The 20,952-nt window shown below is 42.0% G+C and overlaps 1 protein-coding gene across 1 annotated transcript in view; it reads left to right on the top strand.

Annotated features, from left to right (window-relative positions):
* Window positions 1-20,952, top strand: part of LOC126256122 (anosmin-1) — a 276,158-nt gene that overhangs the window by 248,783 nt on the left and 6,423 nt on the right. The window contains exons 6-7 of the mRNA XM_049955460.1: window positions 5,685-5,881; window positions 15,110-15,254. Coding sequence (XP_049811417.1) covers window positions 5,685-5,881; window positions 15,110-15,254 — 342 coding nt within the window. The remainder of the gene's footprint in view (window positions 1-5,684; window positions 5,882-15,109; window positions 15,255-20,952) is intronic.

Here is a 20,952-nt window from a genome sequence, read left to right as displayed (position 1 = left end):
TTGGAAGTGGCAGCACAGTGGGAGCCGACATTGCCAGAACAGCCACCACCACTGGCGTACTGCTGCCACGAACGCCCCAGCCCAGTAGCTCCCAGTTGCAGACTATTTTAAATCTGACTGTACTCTCGGCCATTCTTAGATTTACTTTTTATTCTCAGTCTTTATACTGTGTCTTTTTTTACAGTTCAAACTTTCTATCCTCCTTCAGATAATTCAGTCCTTCTATCCTCCTTCAGATACACATTCTTCTTCACGTCTGCGTTATGTCTAAATTCCTGCATCGTACATAGTTACGTTGTGTGTGAACCAGTTAGTTCAATAATCTTTCTCTTATCTGTATCACCAAGACTTAGCAAAAAATTGAGTAAAAAAAAAGAAAATCTGACTGAATGTGCTGTAGAACATTCTAAGGCATTCACTACAGCGTAAATTGTACCCTATGTTTAGTTATTATTAAGTAATGTTCATTTTTTACTATTGGACTGATTATTTAAACTTTAATGCATTCAGTTCCCTTGTTCAAAACCAGCATTGATAATAACATATTATCGAAGAAATTTCAATAGTTTGTCATAAAATGAAGCTATTTCTCTTTCACATTCTCGCTTTTTACACTTTATTCTAATACTCAACAGCTTTTTCTCTTAGTAGTACAGGGTGATCAAAAAGTCAGTATAAATTTGAAAACTGACTAAATCACGGAATAATATTAGATAGAGAGGTACAAATTGACACGCATGCTTGGAATAGAATAGCAATAATTAGCATAACAAAGTAAGACAAAGCAAAGATGATGTTCTTTACAGGAAATACTCAATATGCCCACCATCATTCCTCAACAATACCTGTAGTCGAGGAATAATGTTGTGAACAGCACTGTAAAGCATGTCCGTAGTTATGGTGGGTGAGGCATTGGCGTCGGATGTTGTCTTTCAGCATCCCTAGAGATGTCGGTCGATCACGATACACTTGCGACTTCAGGTAACCACAAAGCCAATAATCGCACGGACTGAGGTCTGGAGACCTGGGAGGTCATGCATGACGAAAGTGGCGACTAAGCACACGATCATCACCAAACGACGCGCGCAAGAGATCTTTCACGCGTCTAGCAATATGGGGTGTTTTTTCGTTCTAATAAAACTCCATGTCATTCCAAGCATGTGTGTCAATTTTTACCTCTCTATCTACATTATTCCGTGGTTTATTAAGTTTTCAAATTTATACTGACTTTTTGATCACCCAGTATATTTTATGTCATATTATAATTCTTAAATGGTAACTTCTTTTATCATTTACTTGAAATTGTCAGTGTTTTTACATTTTGCTCTACAACTCCAGCTCTGCGTTTTTAAAACACAATAAAGAACTAGAAATCATGACAGGCCACCGAAATAAAACTTGATTTACAGCACAGCAGACAGACGTAGTAGAACTATAAATTAAACAAGACAGAGTTTGTATGTCCTAGTTAACTGGCGAGTCTGGCTACAGTGCCACCTCCACAGATTGTATGTAAGAATTTCATTCACTGTGAAGGCCAACTGTCATGATACAGGATGACACCCCACCACCCAAATAAACAACAATATTTCTGAAAAAAATTTCTCTATGGCTTTCCAAAGCAGGTGCACAGTCGGGGAATACTAGGTTGTCAATGGAGAAGCAGTGACCCCAGAACTGGGTGGTCAGTAGAGCCCAGTGACTTCGAAAGTGGATTAATCATTGGATGTCACCTAAGCGACAAATCCCTCAGGAACATTTCGAGCCTTCTAAATCTGCCCAGATCGGCTGTTTGTGACGTGACTGTGAAACGGAAACCCGATGGAATTACCACAGCCAAACCAAAGCGAGTCAGACATGATGTTCTTGGCAGACAGGGATCGTGGAGCACTGCAAAGGGCGGTTGTGAAACATGGCAAGAAGTCGGTAGAAAGAACCACTCATGAGTTCCAGCGTGCTACCAGCAGCCCAACTAGCGTATGAAGAATGGGGTACACTGCTCCTCATAAGCCATACATTTCTGTAGCCCTTACCGGCGTTTGAGATGGTGTAAAGAGCGGCATCACTGGACAGTGGATCACTGGAAACGAGTGATTTCAAGTGATGAATAACGCTATACCCTGTGGCAATGCGATGGGAGGGTTTGGGATTGGCGAATGAGTGGCGAATGTTACCTGTCATCATGTGCAGTGAGAACAGTGAAGAGCGGAGCGGTGGTGTAACGGTATGGGGCTGTTACTGGTGTTTAGATCGTCGTCTCCTTATTGCGCTTATGAAAACGATAAATTTGAAAGGATGAGGACACGTTTACAACATGATGTACTACGTACAGTAGGGCTACAGTTCGGAAACGATAAATGTTTCTGTCAGCATGACAATGCAACACTTCATGAAACAGCATTCGTGAGGCGATGGTTTGTGAACAACAACATTATTGAAATGGATTGCCCTGTTCACAGTCCCGACCTGAAACCAATGGAACGCTTTTGAGGTGAGTTCCAACATCAACTTCACACCAGGTCCCTGCGTCCAACACCAATACTTTCAATGGTTTCGGCTCCTGTGCAATAATGGACTGCCATTTCTCCACAGTCAGTTGGACGCCTCACTGAAAGTGTTCACGCCGCGAAAAAAGCGAATGGAGGACAAACCCCGTATTCACTAATAGGCCCTGTAGGCTCTGTATGCTTTCGATCAAATACTGTATTTGTAGCAGGAGACCAGTAGCCACCTGGATACAGACACGGGATATCGAGAAAGGAATCATACACTGACGTCCTAGGAGGGTCTTGACGCACAACTGTATGATAATAAAAAAATGTCGTGTGGCAGTTGGGCGCCACATAGGCTACTTGCGTGTCCTTAAAACCAACAGAACTCGATTTTCACCAATTACTCGTCCGAGTATTAACTGGGCCCTATTTGCCTAACTTCGTTGATCAGGAGGGAACTGGTGTTAACCAACGCCGCAAGGCCGTTGGCTGTTGTGTGATAAGTGAAGGCAGAATGTTGTTGCGTACAGAGCTGGAAGAAGAGGGTGACAAGGTGAAACGCAAGAGCTGCCTCAAGTGTTGCACGGGAACAAATATACCGTAGGCTGACTCTCATGGCTGCACCGTTTACGCAAACTGTCATAACTCTGTCGATTTTCGCTGATCATTCACCTGCTGAGCTGCGACGTGTGTTTCTCATTGGCCTGGTCATTGAGGATTAACTGGAATTTCTGTATCTGTATTGGATCATGTGGAACGTTACATTAGGTTTGGGGACAAAGCATTGTTTTCGTACCTGGACACGAGGCCTACCATTATAGTTATCACAGACACCGGAAACTGGGTGGTAGAAGTTCCTTTCATGCGAGCGCCGGCAAAATACAGGCTCCACGCGTTCCACCGTCATTGATCTGGAAAAGCCGCTACTAACTTCATGGTCCACGACGTCCGTACCATTGTGCTCACAACTTTCAGCCGTCCTCGGCAAAGAAATCGGCGTAAGAAGTGGTATTAGAGCACCCGATTATTCAGACACGTCTGGTCCCTCATGACAACGATGACAGTATGTAGGGTGCAAATCGAGTGTTCATACAAGGGAACTTCAAGACGTAAGTTATGGGAGGCCAAATAACATTTACTGAATGCCACAATAGATTTCAAAGTATTGACACTATTTTTCTACATCGCCACCAAGTATCTGTAATCAACAGTCAGAATGTTCTACCAGTCATTCAGTTCCCAGACGACAGAAATCGGCTGACTGCTCATTGAGCACTTCGAGAATATTATGTGAACGTCGTTATCATTGGAAAATCGCTTTCCCTCAGATCTTCTTTCAGTTTGCCGAAAACCTGGAGATCAATGAATCAAGATGTGTTTTCGATCAGCATCACCTATATCCGTAAGGCCTCTGTCAAATTACTGGCACCATTTGACTATGGCCGGACATGACATTGCATTTGACACATATATTGCCAGAATTTCATGGTGAATCTGTGTAAAATTTACATATTTTGCCCACAAGTATCGCACTACGCAGCATACTTCAAATCTGAAGTACATTACTATTTGTCACGCTATTTCTGTCGCGTCCTGTAATGCGCGTGTTGTATACACGAAAACAGAATTGTATGTACAGAAAATTCGGAATCACTGCTTTTTCTGACAATGCGCCACCCTTTTTGCCCAATTGTCTTGATATGGGATGACATGTGTAATTTATTTTCTGAAATCCCTTCCATTAATTGAAAGTCATAATAAAACATGACACAGTAACATGGAAATATTGACATTATAAATGGAAGAAAGTGCCACTTTCGCGATTTGGGGACGCGAGACAGCCTCTTATCCATAACGCTCGTGGATTAACAAGGAGGGCTGCTAAGATGACCAGCCAGTATATGCTGAATGAGATTTTCACTCTGCAGCGGAATGTTCGCTGATATGAAACTTCCTGGTACATTAAAACTGTGTGCCGATCTCAGACTCGAACTCAGGACCTTTGCCTTTCGCGGGCAAGTGCTCTAGCATCCTAGCTACCCAAGTACGATTCAGGCCGCGTCCTCACAGCTTTACTTCTGCCAGTACCTCGCCTCCTAACTTCCAAACTTTACAGAAGCTCTCCTGCGAACCTTGCAGAGCACTTGTCCGCGAAAGGCAAAGGTCCCGCCCGAGTCTCGGTCCGGCACACAGTTTTAATCTGCCAGCAAGTTTCAAGCCAGTATATGATTTTTACATGGTCTTCTTCATTCAGCTAGGTGAATAACAGGCTGATAATCAAGCCTCACTTCAAATACACGCTACGCAAACATTCCTAACGCATTTCACACTGTCACGCTGGATATGAGATTTAGTGTCGTCACAGACGGATGGGGTACACAACTTCCATCGTGGGGGTAGTGGTGGCGTCGGGAAGAGCATGTGGCCACTAACTGTCACAAACATTACCAAAACCTACATAATAATGACGACCTCATAGAGACACAGGAAAAGGCAAAGAAGAAGGAGACATGCAATAAATTAATTAGCTGAAAACAGCCCTCTTGCACATGTCATATTCCCAACAAACTCTGAGAAAATAGAAGGCATCTTCTCGCCTCGCTGGAAAGCTACCCATAAAGTTATTTTAATAGGAGCATATCAGGTGGTGAGGGTGATGGTAGTGTGACAAGAGTGTACAGAGTGATTTAGCGGCCTCTATCGATGGGTTTTATGCAACCCAAACGCCTTCAAATACAACTTGCAAGATTTTAGTATTCTCTCACTCACTGCATAGAAAATATTACTCCTAGAGATAATATGAACAGGACCTTTTTGTATGAAATTTAATGTAGTTAGATTTTGACCTGTGATACGTTTTCACTAAGGGTGTAATGTTCAAATTATTCAATAAATGTACAAAAGTGACCTTCAAACACGTACCTTCAATACCTCGAAAACTGTAGAGTCCAGCGAAACCGTATTCCACGGTAAAATGTAACTACTTCAACTACCTACAAAAAGATCCGTTTCATTTTTTCTGCTGGACTAGTAGTTTGCACTTAGTGAGCGAGAGAAGATGAAAATCTCGCGCATCGTTTTTGAAGGCATTGCAGGTTGCACAAAACACATCGGTACGAACAGCTGCATTACACTGTATGTTTGCCGTGGAGCTGGGTGTTGCGAGGCTGCACGTGCTGTGTTTGGCTGCAGCGCCGCGGCCGCCCGGTATGCCGGAGAAGCTGAGCGTGGGGCGCCTGTCGGCCGGCGAGAACGGCACGCTGCGCGGCGAGCTGACGTGGCGGCCGCCCGCAGAGTCCGACCTGCCGGTGGCCAGGTACCGCGTCTACTGGAGCCGCGAGCTGGAGCCCGCGCGCTCGCTGCTCGTCAAGCAGCACACCGTGCCCAGGGTGAGTCCTCCAGCTACAGCCAGCCTACTCTGGGTTTTCACGCGTAACCAGCTTTTCGCATGCCCCTTCACCCACACGCATGTATAGCGTAGATACTATGCACAACATTCTTATTCTCTGCTGTATTACACTGTACGGCTCCAAAGACGATGACAATTTTATCTGTGGTATTTACACATGTGCTACGATCATGAGTCACACGTTGACAAAAACACTGGCTCCTTGCAACTCCTTCTAGCGCAATCTTGTTGACAAACTGAACAGCGTAAATAAGAGACAAATCGCGCTTCTTATCGTACTTGTAAGGTATTCCAAATCAACTAAGTACAGGAAAGAAATGCCAACAGGCCATTTTAGAATATTTTTACGTATCAGCCTCTTCTCACATTCTTCCCTAACCCAAGCGGTAGTAGGGGTATCTCCCTCTCACATATTTTTATACAAAAAATTGATCACGTATACTCCAAATTTGGTTGAGTTGTGCTTTTAAGTTACCCCTTTTCACTCCCAACCTCAACCGTAGGGCTATTTAGAAGAGTCTTACAGTCATGACAATTTTTTCTAGGTTGCAAGTGATATATTTGCCCAGTTTGCTAGAGACTGCTTCAGGCTCTGTGGAGATGGGCTGATATGTTTCTGTCTTAGCAACCCTCTCTCGCCTCCCCTCCGCCACCCCTGCCCCCCCCCCCCCGAAACACGCACACACGCACACACACGCACACACACACACACACACACACACACACACACACACACACACATTAATGGGAAAAACGTTTTCAGGACTGTTACCAATGAGCCTAGAAACCCCAACAACTATGGATTCGATACTAATATTCGTCGTTATCGAATATTTTTTTTCATATTGTCACTACTTTTCATCACCACAACCAGTCCTGGGGTGGTAGGGAGGAATATATTATCCACACAGCATATTATAGAAATAATGAAAATAATTACTCATATACATAAAAAAATATAGATGAAATTGTTGTAGCCATTCCTCAGAGATACTTTTACGTTACCCCATTTTAACCCCCATCTCTACTGAAAGTTGGATGTCCTTACACAGTGCTTATTTCCATATAGTAAATGAGCCTTGTATCTTCAATCAAGTAGGTTAAAAGTAGATGTAAAACATACTTGCATATTTACATACATTCATACACAAACATACATTTTTATAGTATACCGATTTCTTACCCACAACTTGGTCTGTGCACATGTATGTCAAATATTGCACACATCTACTCCATTCTTCTCTCTCTCCATTTCCTCCTCCCCTTTGCCTTTATTCCCCCTCCTCATCTCTCACTCCATTCTCTCCTCCTCAACTCTGTCTGTCCTCCTCCCTCTTCCCCTTTCTCTCTTCATCTGTTCCTCCACCTTTTCTCTGTCCATTTCGTCCTCCCCCTCTACTTTCATCTCCCCTACCCAACTCTCTGTCCATCTCCTCCATCCTCACTCTGTCTCTGTGTCCTTCTCATCCATTTTCCTGACATTCTCCTCTTCCTCCTCTGTCCAACTCCTTCTACCCCATCTTTCCAGAAATCTCTTCCCTCCCCCTCTATATGTCCATCTCCTCCTTCCTTCTCTCTCTATCCATTTCCTTCCTGCACCTCCCTGTGTCAATCTTCTCCTCTTCATACTCTTTGTCCACCTCCCTCATTTCTCTGTCCATCTCCTTCTCTCCTCCTCCCTCTACCCATCTCCATATCTTCCTACTTGTTGCCCATCTCCTCCTTTACCTCTCTCTGTCTATCTCTTTCCCCTCTCTCTCATCCATCTCCTCCTTACCCCTTTCTGTATCCACCACCTGCCTCTGTCTGCTCAACTCCTTCATCACCATCTCTCTGGCAATATCCTACTTACTCTATCTCAGTGTCCATCTTGTTCCTTTGACTCTAAATCGATGTCATCCTCCTCCCTCTCTCCTTCTAATCATTTCCTGTATCTTGACCATGTCCACCTGCCCCCTCTGTCCATTTCCTCTCCTCCCCTCTCTATGTCCATATTCACGCCTCACTACTCTCTCTCCAACTGTCAACTCTGCCTATCTCTTCCTCCCCTCTCTCAATCAATCTCCTACTCCTGCCTCTGTCCATCTGCTCGTCCCTCCTCCCTCTGTGTCCAAGTCCTCCTACACAGTCTCATTCTGTCACACTCTACACACCTCTTGCTCTGCCTGTCTCCTCCTACCCCTTTCTCACTCCAACTGCTCCTCCCCCATCTCTCTGTCCATCCACCTCCTTCTCTCTCGCCATCATCCCCATCCTCCTCTTTCCATCCATCCCTCTTCCCACACTCCCTGTTATTCTCATCCTGCTCGCCTTGCTGTCAACCTTCTCGTCCTCTTTACCAATCAGTCTCCTCCTCCAATCTCCCTCTGGTCATTTCCTTCAATACCTCCCTACGTCCATCTCCTGCTCAAACCTCCCTATCTGTTCATCACCTCCTCCCCTCTCACTCTGTTCATTTCAACTTCTCCCTTCTGTCAGCCAGTCTCCTACTCCACCTCTTTCTGTCCACATCTTCCTCCCCCCTATCTGTCTACTCTTCCCCAACCTTCAGTAAATTTCCTGCTTCTCCCTTTGTGAGTCCATCACCTCCTCCCTCTCTCACTATCCATCTCCTCTTCCCCATTCTCTCATTCAATCTTATCCTCCATCTTCTCTCTGTCCATCTCCTTTTCCCCCTCTCTCTGTCCTTCACCTCCTTCTCCTTGCAATCAATCAGTTCCAACCCCCACTCATTGCTCATCTCATGCACCACTCTCTCAGACCATATCCTGCTCCTGCGCTCTCTAGGTCTGCCCACCCCCTCCTATCCCAGTCTCTGTCCATATCTGGCTCCTTGCTGTTGCTGTCCATCTCCTCCTTCCCCACTTTCAGTCGATCTCCTCCTAACCTCTCTCTTTCATCTTCTTGTGCCTCTTTTTGTCCATCTCCTCCATCTCTCCCTGTCTATCTACTTCTCTACTTGTCCATCTCCTCCCTACCCCCTCTCTCTTCATCTCCTTCTTCCCTTCTTTCTTTCCATCTCCTCCTTCCCCTGAGCACACCCTCCTCCACTTTATCTGTCGTTCTCCTCTTTCCCCTGCACATCTCCTCATCCCCTCCCCTTCACCTTCTTCCCCTCTCTCTCACCATTTCCCCTTCTGACCATTTCTTGCTCTCAATCTCTCTGTCCATTTCGTCTTCCCCCACTCTCCATCTCCTCCTTCCCACTATTTGAGCCCATCCCCTCCTTTTCCCCCACTCTCTTCTCTCGCTGTTCCCCACCATTTACTGTCCACCAACTGCGCCCTAACAAGAGATTCATACTTCTTCACTCAAAGTATATTTCTCCAGGTAGCAGGAATTATGTGTACCAAGTACTGTTGAAATTTGTCCAAGGGCTTAGGATGAGCTTTATACCCACAGCTTCACGCATGTACGCACAAATCACATAAATTTCACATATATTTAACACATTTCACACCTATCTGTATACGTATTTTCCCTATAACAATAGCGAATTTCGGCCTGCAGTTTCGTTTTCACAGTTTAATGTTTTTTGACCTCATATCTCCTGATTTATAAGTTGTACAATTATTTAATTTTGTAGGTACACTCAGCGGTATATGGGGATATTGTCTGCGAAATTTGTTGCAAATAGATCTAGTACCAGAGAATTAATAAATTAAAACATCATAAATTTTGAAGACATTATACAGAGGAGTAACAGTGATCTGATGAAATGATAGGGTTAAAACAGCAGTCTAGATCACAATAACATTTTTCTTTATTTTTTATTTTTTATAAGATATTACTGGGATGTAGACTGTTGTTTTTGTTGCTGTTTTGGTCTTCCATCCGAAGAATGGTTTGATGCAGCTCTCCATGCTGCTATATCCTGTACCAGCCTCTTCATCTCTGAATAACTACTGCAACCTACATCTTCCTGAATCTGCTTACTGTATTCATCACTTGGTCTCCTACGATTTTTACTCCTCACATTTCCCTCCAACACCAAATTGTTGATGCCTTGATGTCTCAGAATGTGTATTATCAACATAGCCCTCCTTTTGGTCAAGTTGTGATACAAATTCTTGTCTCCCCAATTCTGTTCAGTACTCACTGACTTGTTATGTGATTGATCCATCTAATTTTCAACATCCTGCTGTAGCACCACGTTTCGAAAGCTTGTATTCTCTTTTTACCTAAACTGCTTAGCGTCCATGTTTCAGTTCCATACATAGCTACACTCCAGACAAATACCTTCAGTAATGACTTAATAGTTAAACCTATATTAGATATTAACAAACTTTTCTTCTTCAAAAAGTTTTTCTTGCCATTGCCAGTCTACATTTTATATCATCTCTACTTCGGCCATCAGTTATTCTGCTACCCAAATAGCAAAACGTATTTACTACTTAAAGTGCCGCATTCCCTAATTTGATTCCCATAGCATTACTTGGTTTAATTCGACTACATTCCATTATCCTTGTTTTGCTTTTGTTGATGATCATCTGATGTCCTCCTTTCAAGACACTGTCCATTCCGTTCAACTAGTCTTCCAAGCCTCTGTCCCTGATAGAATTACATGTCAATGGCAAACCTGAACGTTTTTATTTCTTCTCCCTGAACTTTAATTCCTAGTCCTGCTGATTTGTTTGGAATTGGAATTACTACATTCTTCTTGAAGTATGAGGCTATTTCGCCTGTCTCATATATCTTGAACACCGGATGGAAGGGTTTGGGATCGCTGTCTCTCCCATGGCTACCAGCAGTTCTGACGGAATATCATCTACCACCGGGTCCTCGTTTCGACTTAGATCTTTTAGAGCTTTGTCAAATTCTTCTCGCAGTATCACATCTCCCATATCATCTTCATCTACGTCCACTTCCCTTTCTATAATATTGCTTTCAGTTTCATCTCCCTCGTATAGGCATTCTGTATACTCCTTCCACGTTTTTGCTTTCCCTTTTTTGCTTAGGACTGGTTTACCGTCTGAGCTCTTGATATTCATACAGCTGCTTCTTTTCCCAAACAACTGTTTAAATTTCCTGTCGGCGGTATCTATCCTTCCTGTAGAGAAATATGCTTCTGAATCTTAATATTCGTCCTCTGTCCATTCCTGATTAGCAGTTCTCCACTTTCTGCCAATTACATTTTTTTAACTTTTGTAGTCCCTTTCGCTTGCTTAATCTGCTTCATTTTTGAATTTCCCCCTTTCGTCAATTAAATTAAATATGTTTTGTGTTATCCAATGATTTCTACAGGCGTTGTCTTTTTATCTATTTGATCCTCTGCTGTCTTCACTATTTCATCTTTTGAAGCTTCCCATTCGTCTTTTATTCTATTCCTTTCCCCTGTTCTAGTCAGCCGTTGCCTAGTGCTCCCTCTCAACAACCTCTCTATCTTTCAACTTATCCAGGTCGCATCTCCTTAATTTCCTACCTTTTTCCAGTTTCTTCAGTTTTATTCTACAGTTCATAACGTATAAATTGTGGTCAGAGTCCACATCTGACCCCGGATGAGTCTTACAATGTAAAACCTGGTTCCTAAATCTCTCTCTTATACACTGTGCTGGGTAGGGGCATCGTGTCTATCTTGGCTACGATAATGCGTTCACTCTGCTGTTCATAGTAACTTACCCGAATTTCTATTTTTTTAGTCATTATTAAACCCACTTCTGCATTACCCCTATTTGACCTTGTATTTATAACTTTGTATTCACTTGACCAGAAGTCCTGTTCCTCCTACCACTGAACTTCACTGATTCCCACTATATTTAAATTCAACCTAACCGTTACCCTTCTTAAATTTTCTATCCCACCGGCCTGATGAATGGATATAATATTCCACGCTCCGATCCGTAGAATACCGGTCTTATTTCTGCTGATGACGACATCCTCCTGAGTAGTCCCCACCTGGAGATCGAATGGGGGACTATTTTACCTTCGAAATATTTTACGCAAGAGGATGCCATCATCATTTCACCATACAGTAGAACTGCATGTCCTCGGGAAAAATTGCGGCTTTAGTTTCCTGTTGTTTTCAGCTGTTCGCAGTACCAGCACAACAAGGCCGTTTTGGTTGATGTTACAAGGCCAGATCAGTCAGTCACTAGACTATTGCCTCTGCAACTACTGGAAGGCTGCTGCCCCTCTTCAGGAACCACACGTTTGTCCGGCCTCTCAACAGATACCCCTCCGTTGTGGTTGTACCTACTATACAGCTACCTGTATCGCTAAGGCACGCAAGCCAACCCACACACTACAAAGTCCATTGTTGTTTTAACCGAGTTAAAACGGCATGCCTGATGTGGCAGTTGAACTGCATAAACAGTGAGAATTTAGTAAGGTATAAACTTGTTTCCTTTCATCATTTTGTGGGGAATTCCAGCGTGAAAACGTTTCATAAAAGTTTGAAAATGCGTGTAAAGTTTGTTGCAAGTCAGTAAGTGCACTTATTCTCAAATAAATTCTGAGTATTCGCTACATGTCTTTTTCCCTCTCCCTCCCCCCTCATCACTCTTACAGGTATATGGTTATTACACCATAATGTGTTTCTTTCTAGACAGTAAGTAATATGTGCACCAAGTTTGGTTCAAAGATATATACAATTTTGTATCTCTATGGATGTGGGTACAGATAGGTACGAGGTGTCAAAGAAATGATGAACTCTTGAGACACGGTTAAATATGGATCTCGAAACAAATATTTCCTGGGATCTGAAATCTTGTTCATAGTAGACGTTTGATTACTGTTACGAGAACAGTCGGCGCACTACTTTCCGTCAACTTAGTTAACGGTGTCTGTTGATGTATTTCTGTGTCATACTAGTTTAGCTTGACATTATTCCGAGCATTAAGCTGTCTATAGCCAGTTGTGTGGTACGTAGGTTCGCTTATATTAGTGTGTGTTACTTTACAGTAGACTACTCGCAAATTTGATAATGGAAGCAGTATCACAACTAACAATACAAACATGCTGGATACCTGAAAGTCTACGATAATGCAAGAAAAAGCGTTCCAGTAAACACGGCTCCAGAAACGAGCCGTTGGCGAATGCGTGATCACGTGCCGCTGCTGACTTGAACATGAAGTAATGGCGTAGGGTTAGTACAAACGTATTGCAGTATAAACTTTTCGTTTATGTCCCCTACTGTATGGCTCCAGTTTCAGCCAAGATCTCTCTTTGTAAAATTTGTAATGCTCCTTCGGCACGTTACAGTCCGTTGTAACTGTCAAAAGAGGCGTTTCAAGTGTCGTCCTTGCAGTTCAATGCAACGCAGCACTCGTCTTTGCAGTCAGCTACGAATCGTTTCAAACAGACCCAGATCAATTCGAAAAGCTTGCTAAGGCCGTACAATTCGCTACGCTAGTTCTCCAGCCGTATCGACGGCACACTTCACTTTTGCCATGTACCCAGACAGGAAAATTTGGAGACCCTAGACCAGGTGATGTTGGAGAGTAAGGTAAAGGCTCTACTCGCACTATCCATCTTGGACCAGACTGGCGCGTCAGATACCATCTTATACCAACAGGGTGCTACCGTCGCACCATGCTTGTGCTACACTCGCCAAACATGGAGAGTGGGTGAAATTTGATCAATTATATGGGGCTTAATTCAAAAGTCAACGTTTGAAACACTTTTTACTATCTATTACAATATTCTATACAGAAGTCAGTGTCGGCTCCAACCACATATTCGCAATTATCTCGCAAACGGCTGCGTTTCAGATCCAAGTATACTGGAACTTCTACTATAGCATGCTTTCACCCGTGTGACTTTCACGCGCTGTCTTTACTTAGAGAAATGCTCTTTCTTTTTTGGTTACTATTAACACTATTTCTACCTACAAATGGTTAGCCCATATTTTTTTCACTTTTGCACACCTTTTTAGCAGTTGAAACCTACTACTGCATAAGTGAAAGGCGGATATGATTTTGTGGTACGGTTTAGAAAATTGATGTAGCCTGCTTGCCCTTGCACTGTGGCGGGCAGCTGACTGGTAGCAGCGCAAGGCGTGAGACTTTCTCTTGTCTTGGCTGTATTTGAACAATCCACGTTATCTTCAGAACGTCCAGGCCCTAATGACGAAAGACCACCGTGGTAGGTTGCACATTTGTCAGCGGTACTTACAAAGCGCGTCGCAGATCCAATGCTTACACATAGCATTTTATTACTAACGACATTGCGTGCATAAGCTTTGCGAACATTCCTAATCTGAATGTGAGGGGTGATGAAAATCTCCACGAAACTGCAGAAATAATGCGTCGACACTATTTCTCAGTCAACGCAAAGACAGGCATTCTTGACGAAAGAGATGACTGAGGCCGATTATTAAGCTTTTCTCTCTAACGTATTACAGACATTGCTGTAGGATGTGCCATATCAACAAAGGTGCGGTTCATGATTGCGTACTAACATATTTCCGCGCCAATGAATGAGAAAAATGGACACTGACATTTCTTGACAACTAGGTAAATCGGTAACGCCCGCACGTTGGGCTCCTCCTATGAACAATTTCCATGAATTGAAGCCCGTAGGTATCAAACAGTATACTTTTCCAGATCTGTATTAATTTGACTTGTTTCTTTTGTTTGCATGAGTTCTATCATCTCTCAATGTATCCATGCTTTCTTCGCATTTCATTTTTGCATTCTGCGATCATTTGTAATCATAGTAAAAAGGTATGGAATACTAGTGATATTAATAATAACATAATTTGCAGTAGTAGTAGCACTTGCTGAAAATTAAATAAAAAGATGTGTGGTGGTAGTAGTAGTGTTAAAGACTGTCTTGGGGAATTTTAATAGGTTAATTGTTATTGTAAAAGTAGTATTTGGTGTTGTAATGGTAATAAGAGTATATATGACAATAACTGTAAATTAATTAAGATCATTTGAAATATCGAAAACCTATCGCTCTCTTTTTATGACAGCAAAGAAAGACCCGGGTAAGAGTGGTCAGAAGAGCCACAGGAAAACAACTGACAGCCGTCTAAATGTTAGAGCGCTTGTAGAAGAAAAGAGACGAAGATAAGGAAAAATAGTATTGTAGACAGTGTAAAGTTAATTCATGTTCAAAATAAAAAATGTGATAAGAAATTATGTAGATTATCCAAAAAATTCACGCACATGTAGTTTCTATATATAACGATGCTTTATTGTTATCAAGTAAGTGCACTACTGTAAATAAGTGGCTCTTGTCATTGTTTTCGTGGCGGCGTGTGCAGGACGTGACGCGGTTCTGCCTGCGCGACCTGCTGCCGGGCTCGCTGTACTTCGTGCAGGTGCAGGCGCTCGCGCAGTTCGGCTCAGAGAGGCTCAAGAGCGAGAAGGCCGCCATCTTCCTCAACACCACCGCACACGCCCACCAAGGTACTGTCCCAGCGTCCAGCGCTGTCTGCTAGCGCCCACTAACTCACAACTGAAGCTTATTTTTATCACACAGCATAGTTTCCATTGTTCTAGAGTTTTTCGTCGTCCGTGAAATATTTTCATTCCCTTCTTATCACAAAAAATTTACAGGTCGAAATTTTCCAAACTAATCATTGTACGATGAATTCTGGATGTAAGGGGTGTCTCAATAAGATTGCACAATTTCATTCAAGTATGAAACACATTATTTATTGAAAAGATGAAACACCTTTATTTGGAACTTAACAGTATACAATGCAGTTATTTTCGAAAAATAATTTCGGACAAATGTTTATTGAAAAACTTTTATTGCTCCCATAAAATTTTCAGTGGCGTACGTTCTGCAATGTTTTCCTCAACGACTAGCTCAATTCGGACATTTAATTCAGGAATCGCTCACAATTTGATGGCGTAAACACGTGATTTCATACACTGAATCGCCAAAGATACTGGTATAGGCATGCGTATTCAAATACAGAGATATGTAAACAGGCAGAATATGACGCTGCGATCGGCAACGCCTATATAAGACAATTAGTGTCTGGAGCAGTTGTTAGATTGCTTACTGCTGATACAATGACAAGCTATCAAGATTTAAGTGAGTTTGAACGTGGTGTTATAGTTGGCGCACGAGCGATGGCACACAGAATCTCCAAGGTAGCGATGGAGTGGAGATTTTCCCGTACCACCATTGCACGATTGTACCACGTCCATGCCACGTCATGTTGCTGCACTTCTGCGTGCTCGAAGGGATCCTCTACGATATTAGGCAGCTGTAACAGTTTCTTTGGCTCTTCAGTGTATAACACCACAGGAAAAAGGCACACATCGTCACGTCGCAATTCTGGGCTGCATGGCATGAGACGCACACCTTTTTCAATAGACCACATTATCTACTGGAAAAAATGAAATGCTTTTATTTTAAATTCAACAGTGTACAACACAGTTACTTGTGCAAAACAACGTACGCTTAGACTACTGTAAGTGATTCACGTGCTATGTATCAAAAATGTTGAGTTATGTGCTCAACACCAATAGAATAACCAGTTCTTTGAGTTTCCTTCACCATCCGCCGTATAGCGTGATCTAGCGCGCAGTGACAACCACTTGTTTCTTCCGAATTTTATTGAGAAAATCTTGCTCTTTTTATAAAATTTTCAATTTCTTTTCCGCACATTCTGGATCGATTTCCTCAATGAGACACTCAATTTGACAATTTAAACTAGGAATTGTTCTAGATTAGTTCACACACGTGACTTGACGTAACGCACGGCTTCACGTGGCAAGATCTTGGTGTCCAGTTCTGGGCTCCATGGCGTGAGACGATATGCCTGGGAAGTACCCCTTCAGTTCAGCGTGATTCTCCCACCGTAATACTAATGGCTGGTGCTGAAAACACTTGCTTTCGAGGTCAATCCGCCCCAATTTGGATCAAAGGAGCTCTTTCAACATGTTGCGATAATGTACAAAATTCACCATTACTACTTTATCGGAGGAATTCTCGACAAATTAGGGCCAAATCAAACATCTCGCTTCAAATTTACACCAAACTGTTGCCCGTTGTGCTGCTGAAGTGTTGTACGAGGATTCGCGTCGCCACAAATCTGACAATTGTTACTGACGTAGCCTTTCAATTGGAAATGCACCTCACGGCAAAAGTTTGTTGAAAAACTCTTATTCTTGCAAAACTGTCATACACATTTTTGTTTTCCAGCACTCAGTCAACAAATTCACACTTGTCCTAATGGCCGGTTAACAATAATCGTTGCATTAATTGTAACTTTTTAAGGCGTAGAACCTTTGCCGTAATTCGCTGTTCCTCGAAATGTTCAGTTTTTGTAACCGACGGCGGGTCGAGGCCCATAGACTTCGATCCACACTCTCATATACTGAGGCAGTATTTTCATCAAACAAACGAGTACGATGTTGCTTTGCTGTCGTAATATCAACAACTCAGTCATTTTTCCTCAAATTTTCAGTTACTCTTCATGTGGTCGAATTAATTGGTTGCCGTGCACAGGCCGAAAATTGCACACAATTTTCGAAGTGTGCCTAAAGAACTTTCCCCATATTTGTAATAACATTGGACGACGGCAACGAGTTGTTAGACATTAAAACGATTCATTTTTATTAACCACAATGTCTCTATTTGACAACTGAGCAATAGCGAGCGTTGTCAACCGATGGTAACTAAAATGACCTGTAATTTGAATTGTTGGTTCTTATTCGGAGTCCGCTTTTGTAAGCGTCGAAAACCCATTATTTTCAGTGAATTTCCTTGTACCGAAACCCAGTATGTTGGGTTATATTGACCGTAACTTACGAGACGTTTCTTTAAGTACTGTTTTAAAATATGGCCGCTGCAGTGCTACAGTCGGTGGGTGATCTGCCGCAAATTCAGAGTTCCTTCTGTTGTTTGGTACTCTCGGCTGCCACAACGGAAGTATTCATTCGTGTTTAATTTTCCTTGGCCTTACTTAAAATGCCTCAGTCAACTGAAGTGCCTGATGACTATGCGATACCCGCAGCGATTCGTGTTCTGTGTGGAAAAGACGTGAAAACGGTTGAGGCTCATCGGCAAATAATGAAAATGTATGCAAAAAACATTAAGGGCGATGTAATGGCAAGAAAATGGATTAGAGCAGTTAAAGATGAAACATGTGAGTACTAATTTCTACGTAGAAGTGCGAAATGGGTGATCATCGGTCATCACTGAAAACTTGTTGCAGAAAGTTTATGCACAAGTTGAACACGACGGACATTTTACGATTTCATTCCAATCTCACGAGTTCGCTCAAGTGTCACTAAATGTTTTCTCATGAAATTATTGCTGTACAATTATACTACGGGAAGTTGTAGGCCTGCTAGGTGCCAAAAATACCGACGTATGTGCACAAAACTAATGAAATAGGCAGTTGTTTGAATTTCCTTGACCATCCGCCATATGGCCGTGATCTAGCGCGCACAGACAACCACTTGTTCCTGCACTTGAAAGAACATTTATGCCGTACGTTGACAGAGCCATACAAGAGGATTGTAAAAATGGCATTTAGCAATGGTTTGGAAATAAGGAGGCAGATTTTATTGAAAATGTAATTAATTGATATCGATGGAAATTATGTTGTGAAGTGGATTAAGTAAGAGGTTCTTATGTAATAATACAATGGTTTTACAAAAATGCACGTATCTTTGTTTAGTAAACATTCCACAAAAATCCGGTCATTATACCGAATTCTTTCTTTTTTGTTGCAGTTCAAGTAGAGAAAATTCCACACCCAAGACCTAGTAATAATTGATCGCATAAGAAGTTTTTGACAGAGTTTATTCCGTCATCATGTTAGTCTATCTTATAATACATTATGGTGGGTGGAATAAAAAAAGCGAAGTGACTTTCACGAGTGGTGTCTTTCTTCGTTGATTTCTTTGGCACTCTCTAACTCACCTCGATGTTAAGTACATATCTCTTCGTATTATTACTGAACCATATCAGATGTGTTTAACGTCTTGGCTGTAGCGTACATGTTTTATCCAAATCTTTTTATTTGTCTTTTTATTATTTTAAAATTCTGACTTTCGACCTGACGGCCATACAGCTATCTCTCAAAGTTTTGAATTTTACAGAATAAGGTTACCTTTATATAAAAAATCCATGATTAGTTTTAAAATTAATATACTACTTCGATAAAGGAGAAACGAGCTATATAAGTAGGTAACGGCTGGTGAGATCTGGTTAGCTATTGCATGGAATCAAATTTAGTGGTATGCTTATAGTTAACAATCAAAAAATCTTACCGTTATTCCATGAAGTTCACAGTAAGGATTATGTCAAATGTGTATTCGGTGTAGATGGCTAGGGAATTACCAATGACTAAATCTCAAGCGAATTATGGAACTTATAAGCTCTTATTTTCCTTGATTGTGAGGAACCAGGGCTTCGAAAGAATATTTGTTTGTATTTGTCCACAACACTCGCATTTTCCTTCGATGCGCATCGATGATTTATATTCGTCTTCCCACTGGCGCCTTCTCCTTCTATATAAAGTAGTCTTCACGTCAGATGGTTAGTAATAATACGTTTTTAAAAGTGTAATTTTGAGCCGCTGTTTTCGTTAAATCATCGACCGTTTCATTATATTTAATGTTAGCGTGTCCTTTGACCCACACAAATCTTTCCGAGATTGCCGTTTTCCTTGGTAACTTTCATAATGTTCAAAAAATGTTCAAATGTGTGTGGACTCTTATGGAACTTAACTGCTAAGGTCATAAGTCCCTAAGCTTACACACTAAAATTATCCTAAGAACAAACACACACACCCATGCCCGAGGGAGGACTCGACCTCCGCCGGGACCAGCCGCACAGTCCATGACTGTAGCGCCCGAGACCGCTCGGCTAATCCCGCGCGGCTTTCATAATGTCCTTTACTAATGGATTAGAGTCCTTGAGAAGGGCTGATCTCTGTACATCTTAGAACAAGTTCCTTTTTTTTAGTTCTCAATCTTCTGATTAGTCTGCTGCGCCCCGCCACAAATTACTGTCCTATGCCAACCTTTCCATCCCAGAGTAGCACTTGCAACATACGTCCTCACTTATTTTCTGGATATATTCCGATTTCTGTCCCCTCCTACAGTTTTATACTCTAAAGCAACCTCTAGTACTACACAGTTTATTCCCTTATTTTTGACAAATGTCCTATCATCCTGTCTCTTCTTCTTCTCAGTGTTTTCCATATATTGCTTTCCTCGCCGATTCTGTGGATAACTTCCTCATTCCTTACCTTATCAGTCCACCCAATTTTCAACGTTCTTCTGTAACACCACATCTCAAATGCTTCAATTCTCTTCTGTTCTTGTTTACACACAGTTCATGTTTCACTGTCATACAACGCTGTTTTCAAAACGTACATACTCAGAAACTTCTTCCTCAAATTAAGTCCTATGCTTGATACTAGTAGATTTCTCTTCGCTAGGAATTCTTTCTTTTCCAATGCTAGTCTACTTCTTATGTCTTTCTTGTTCCGTTCACTATCAGTTATTTTGCTGCCTAGGTAGCAGAATTCCTTAACCTCGTCTATTTGGTGATCCCCAGTTTTGATGTCAAGTTTCTGACTGTTATTTCAGCTACGTTCTTCGATTTGTTCTCAGTCTGTATTCTGTACTCATTAACCCACTCATTCCATTCAACACATCCTGTAATTCTACTTAACTTTCGCTGAGGATAGCAAAGTCATCAGCAAATGTTATCATTAATATACTTTCACCTTGAATTCTATTCCCATTCTTGAACGTTTCTTCTTTCCCTATAGTTCACCCCTATTTTTGTCAGAATTTAGAAAATCTTGCATCATTTTACTTTTTAAAATGACTTTTCCAGGTGAACAAATCCTATAAACGCGTCTTGAATTTTCTTCAGAATTGCTTCCATTTTCAACCACAACATCAAAACTGCCTCTCTGGTGCCTTTACCTTTCACAAAGCGAAACTGATCGTCATCTATAAGGTCCACATTTTTCTGTTCCATTCTTCTATACAGGATGAAGAAAAATTGTGGCACGAAATTTTAACCCTTGATAGCTGATACCAGTAGGAACCACAATTACTAATGTTGTGTAGGTCGGCAACGCACAATTTTTAAACTACGGAAACTTGGCGCCACGCGCTC

The sequence above is a fragment of the Schistocerca nitens genome, chromosome 1 (assembly GCF_023898315.1).
Source record: "Schistocerca nitens isolate TAMUIC-IGC-003100 chromosome 1, iqSchNite1.1, whole genome shotgun sequence".
Classification (NCBI taxonomy): domain Eukaryota; kingdom Metazoa; phylum Arthropoda; class Insecta; order Orthoptera; family Acrididae; genus Schistocerca; species Schistocerca nitens.
This window is presented reverse-complemented; position numbering and strand designations above follow the sequence as displayed.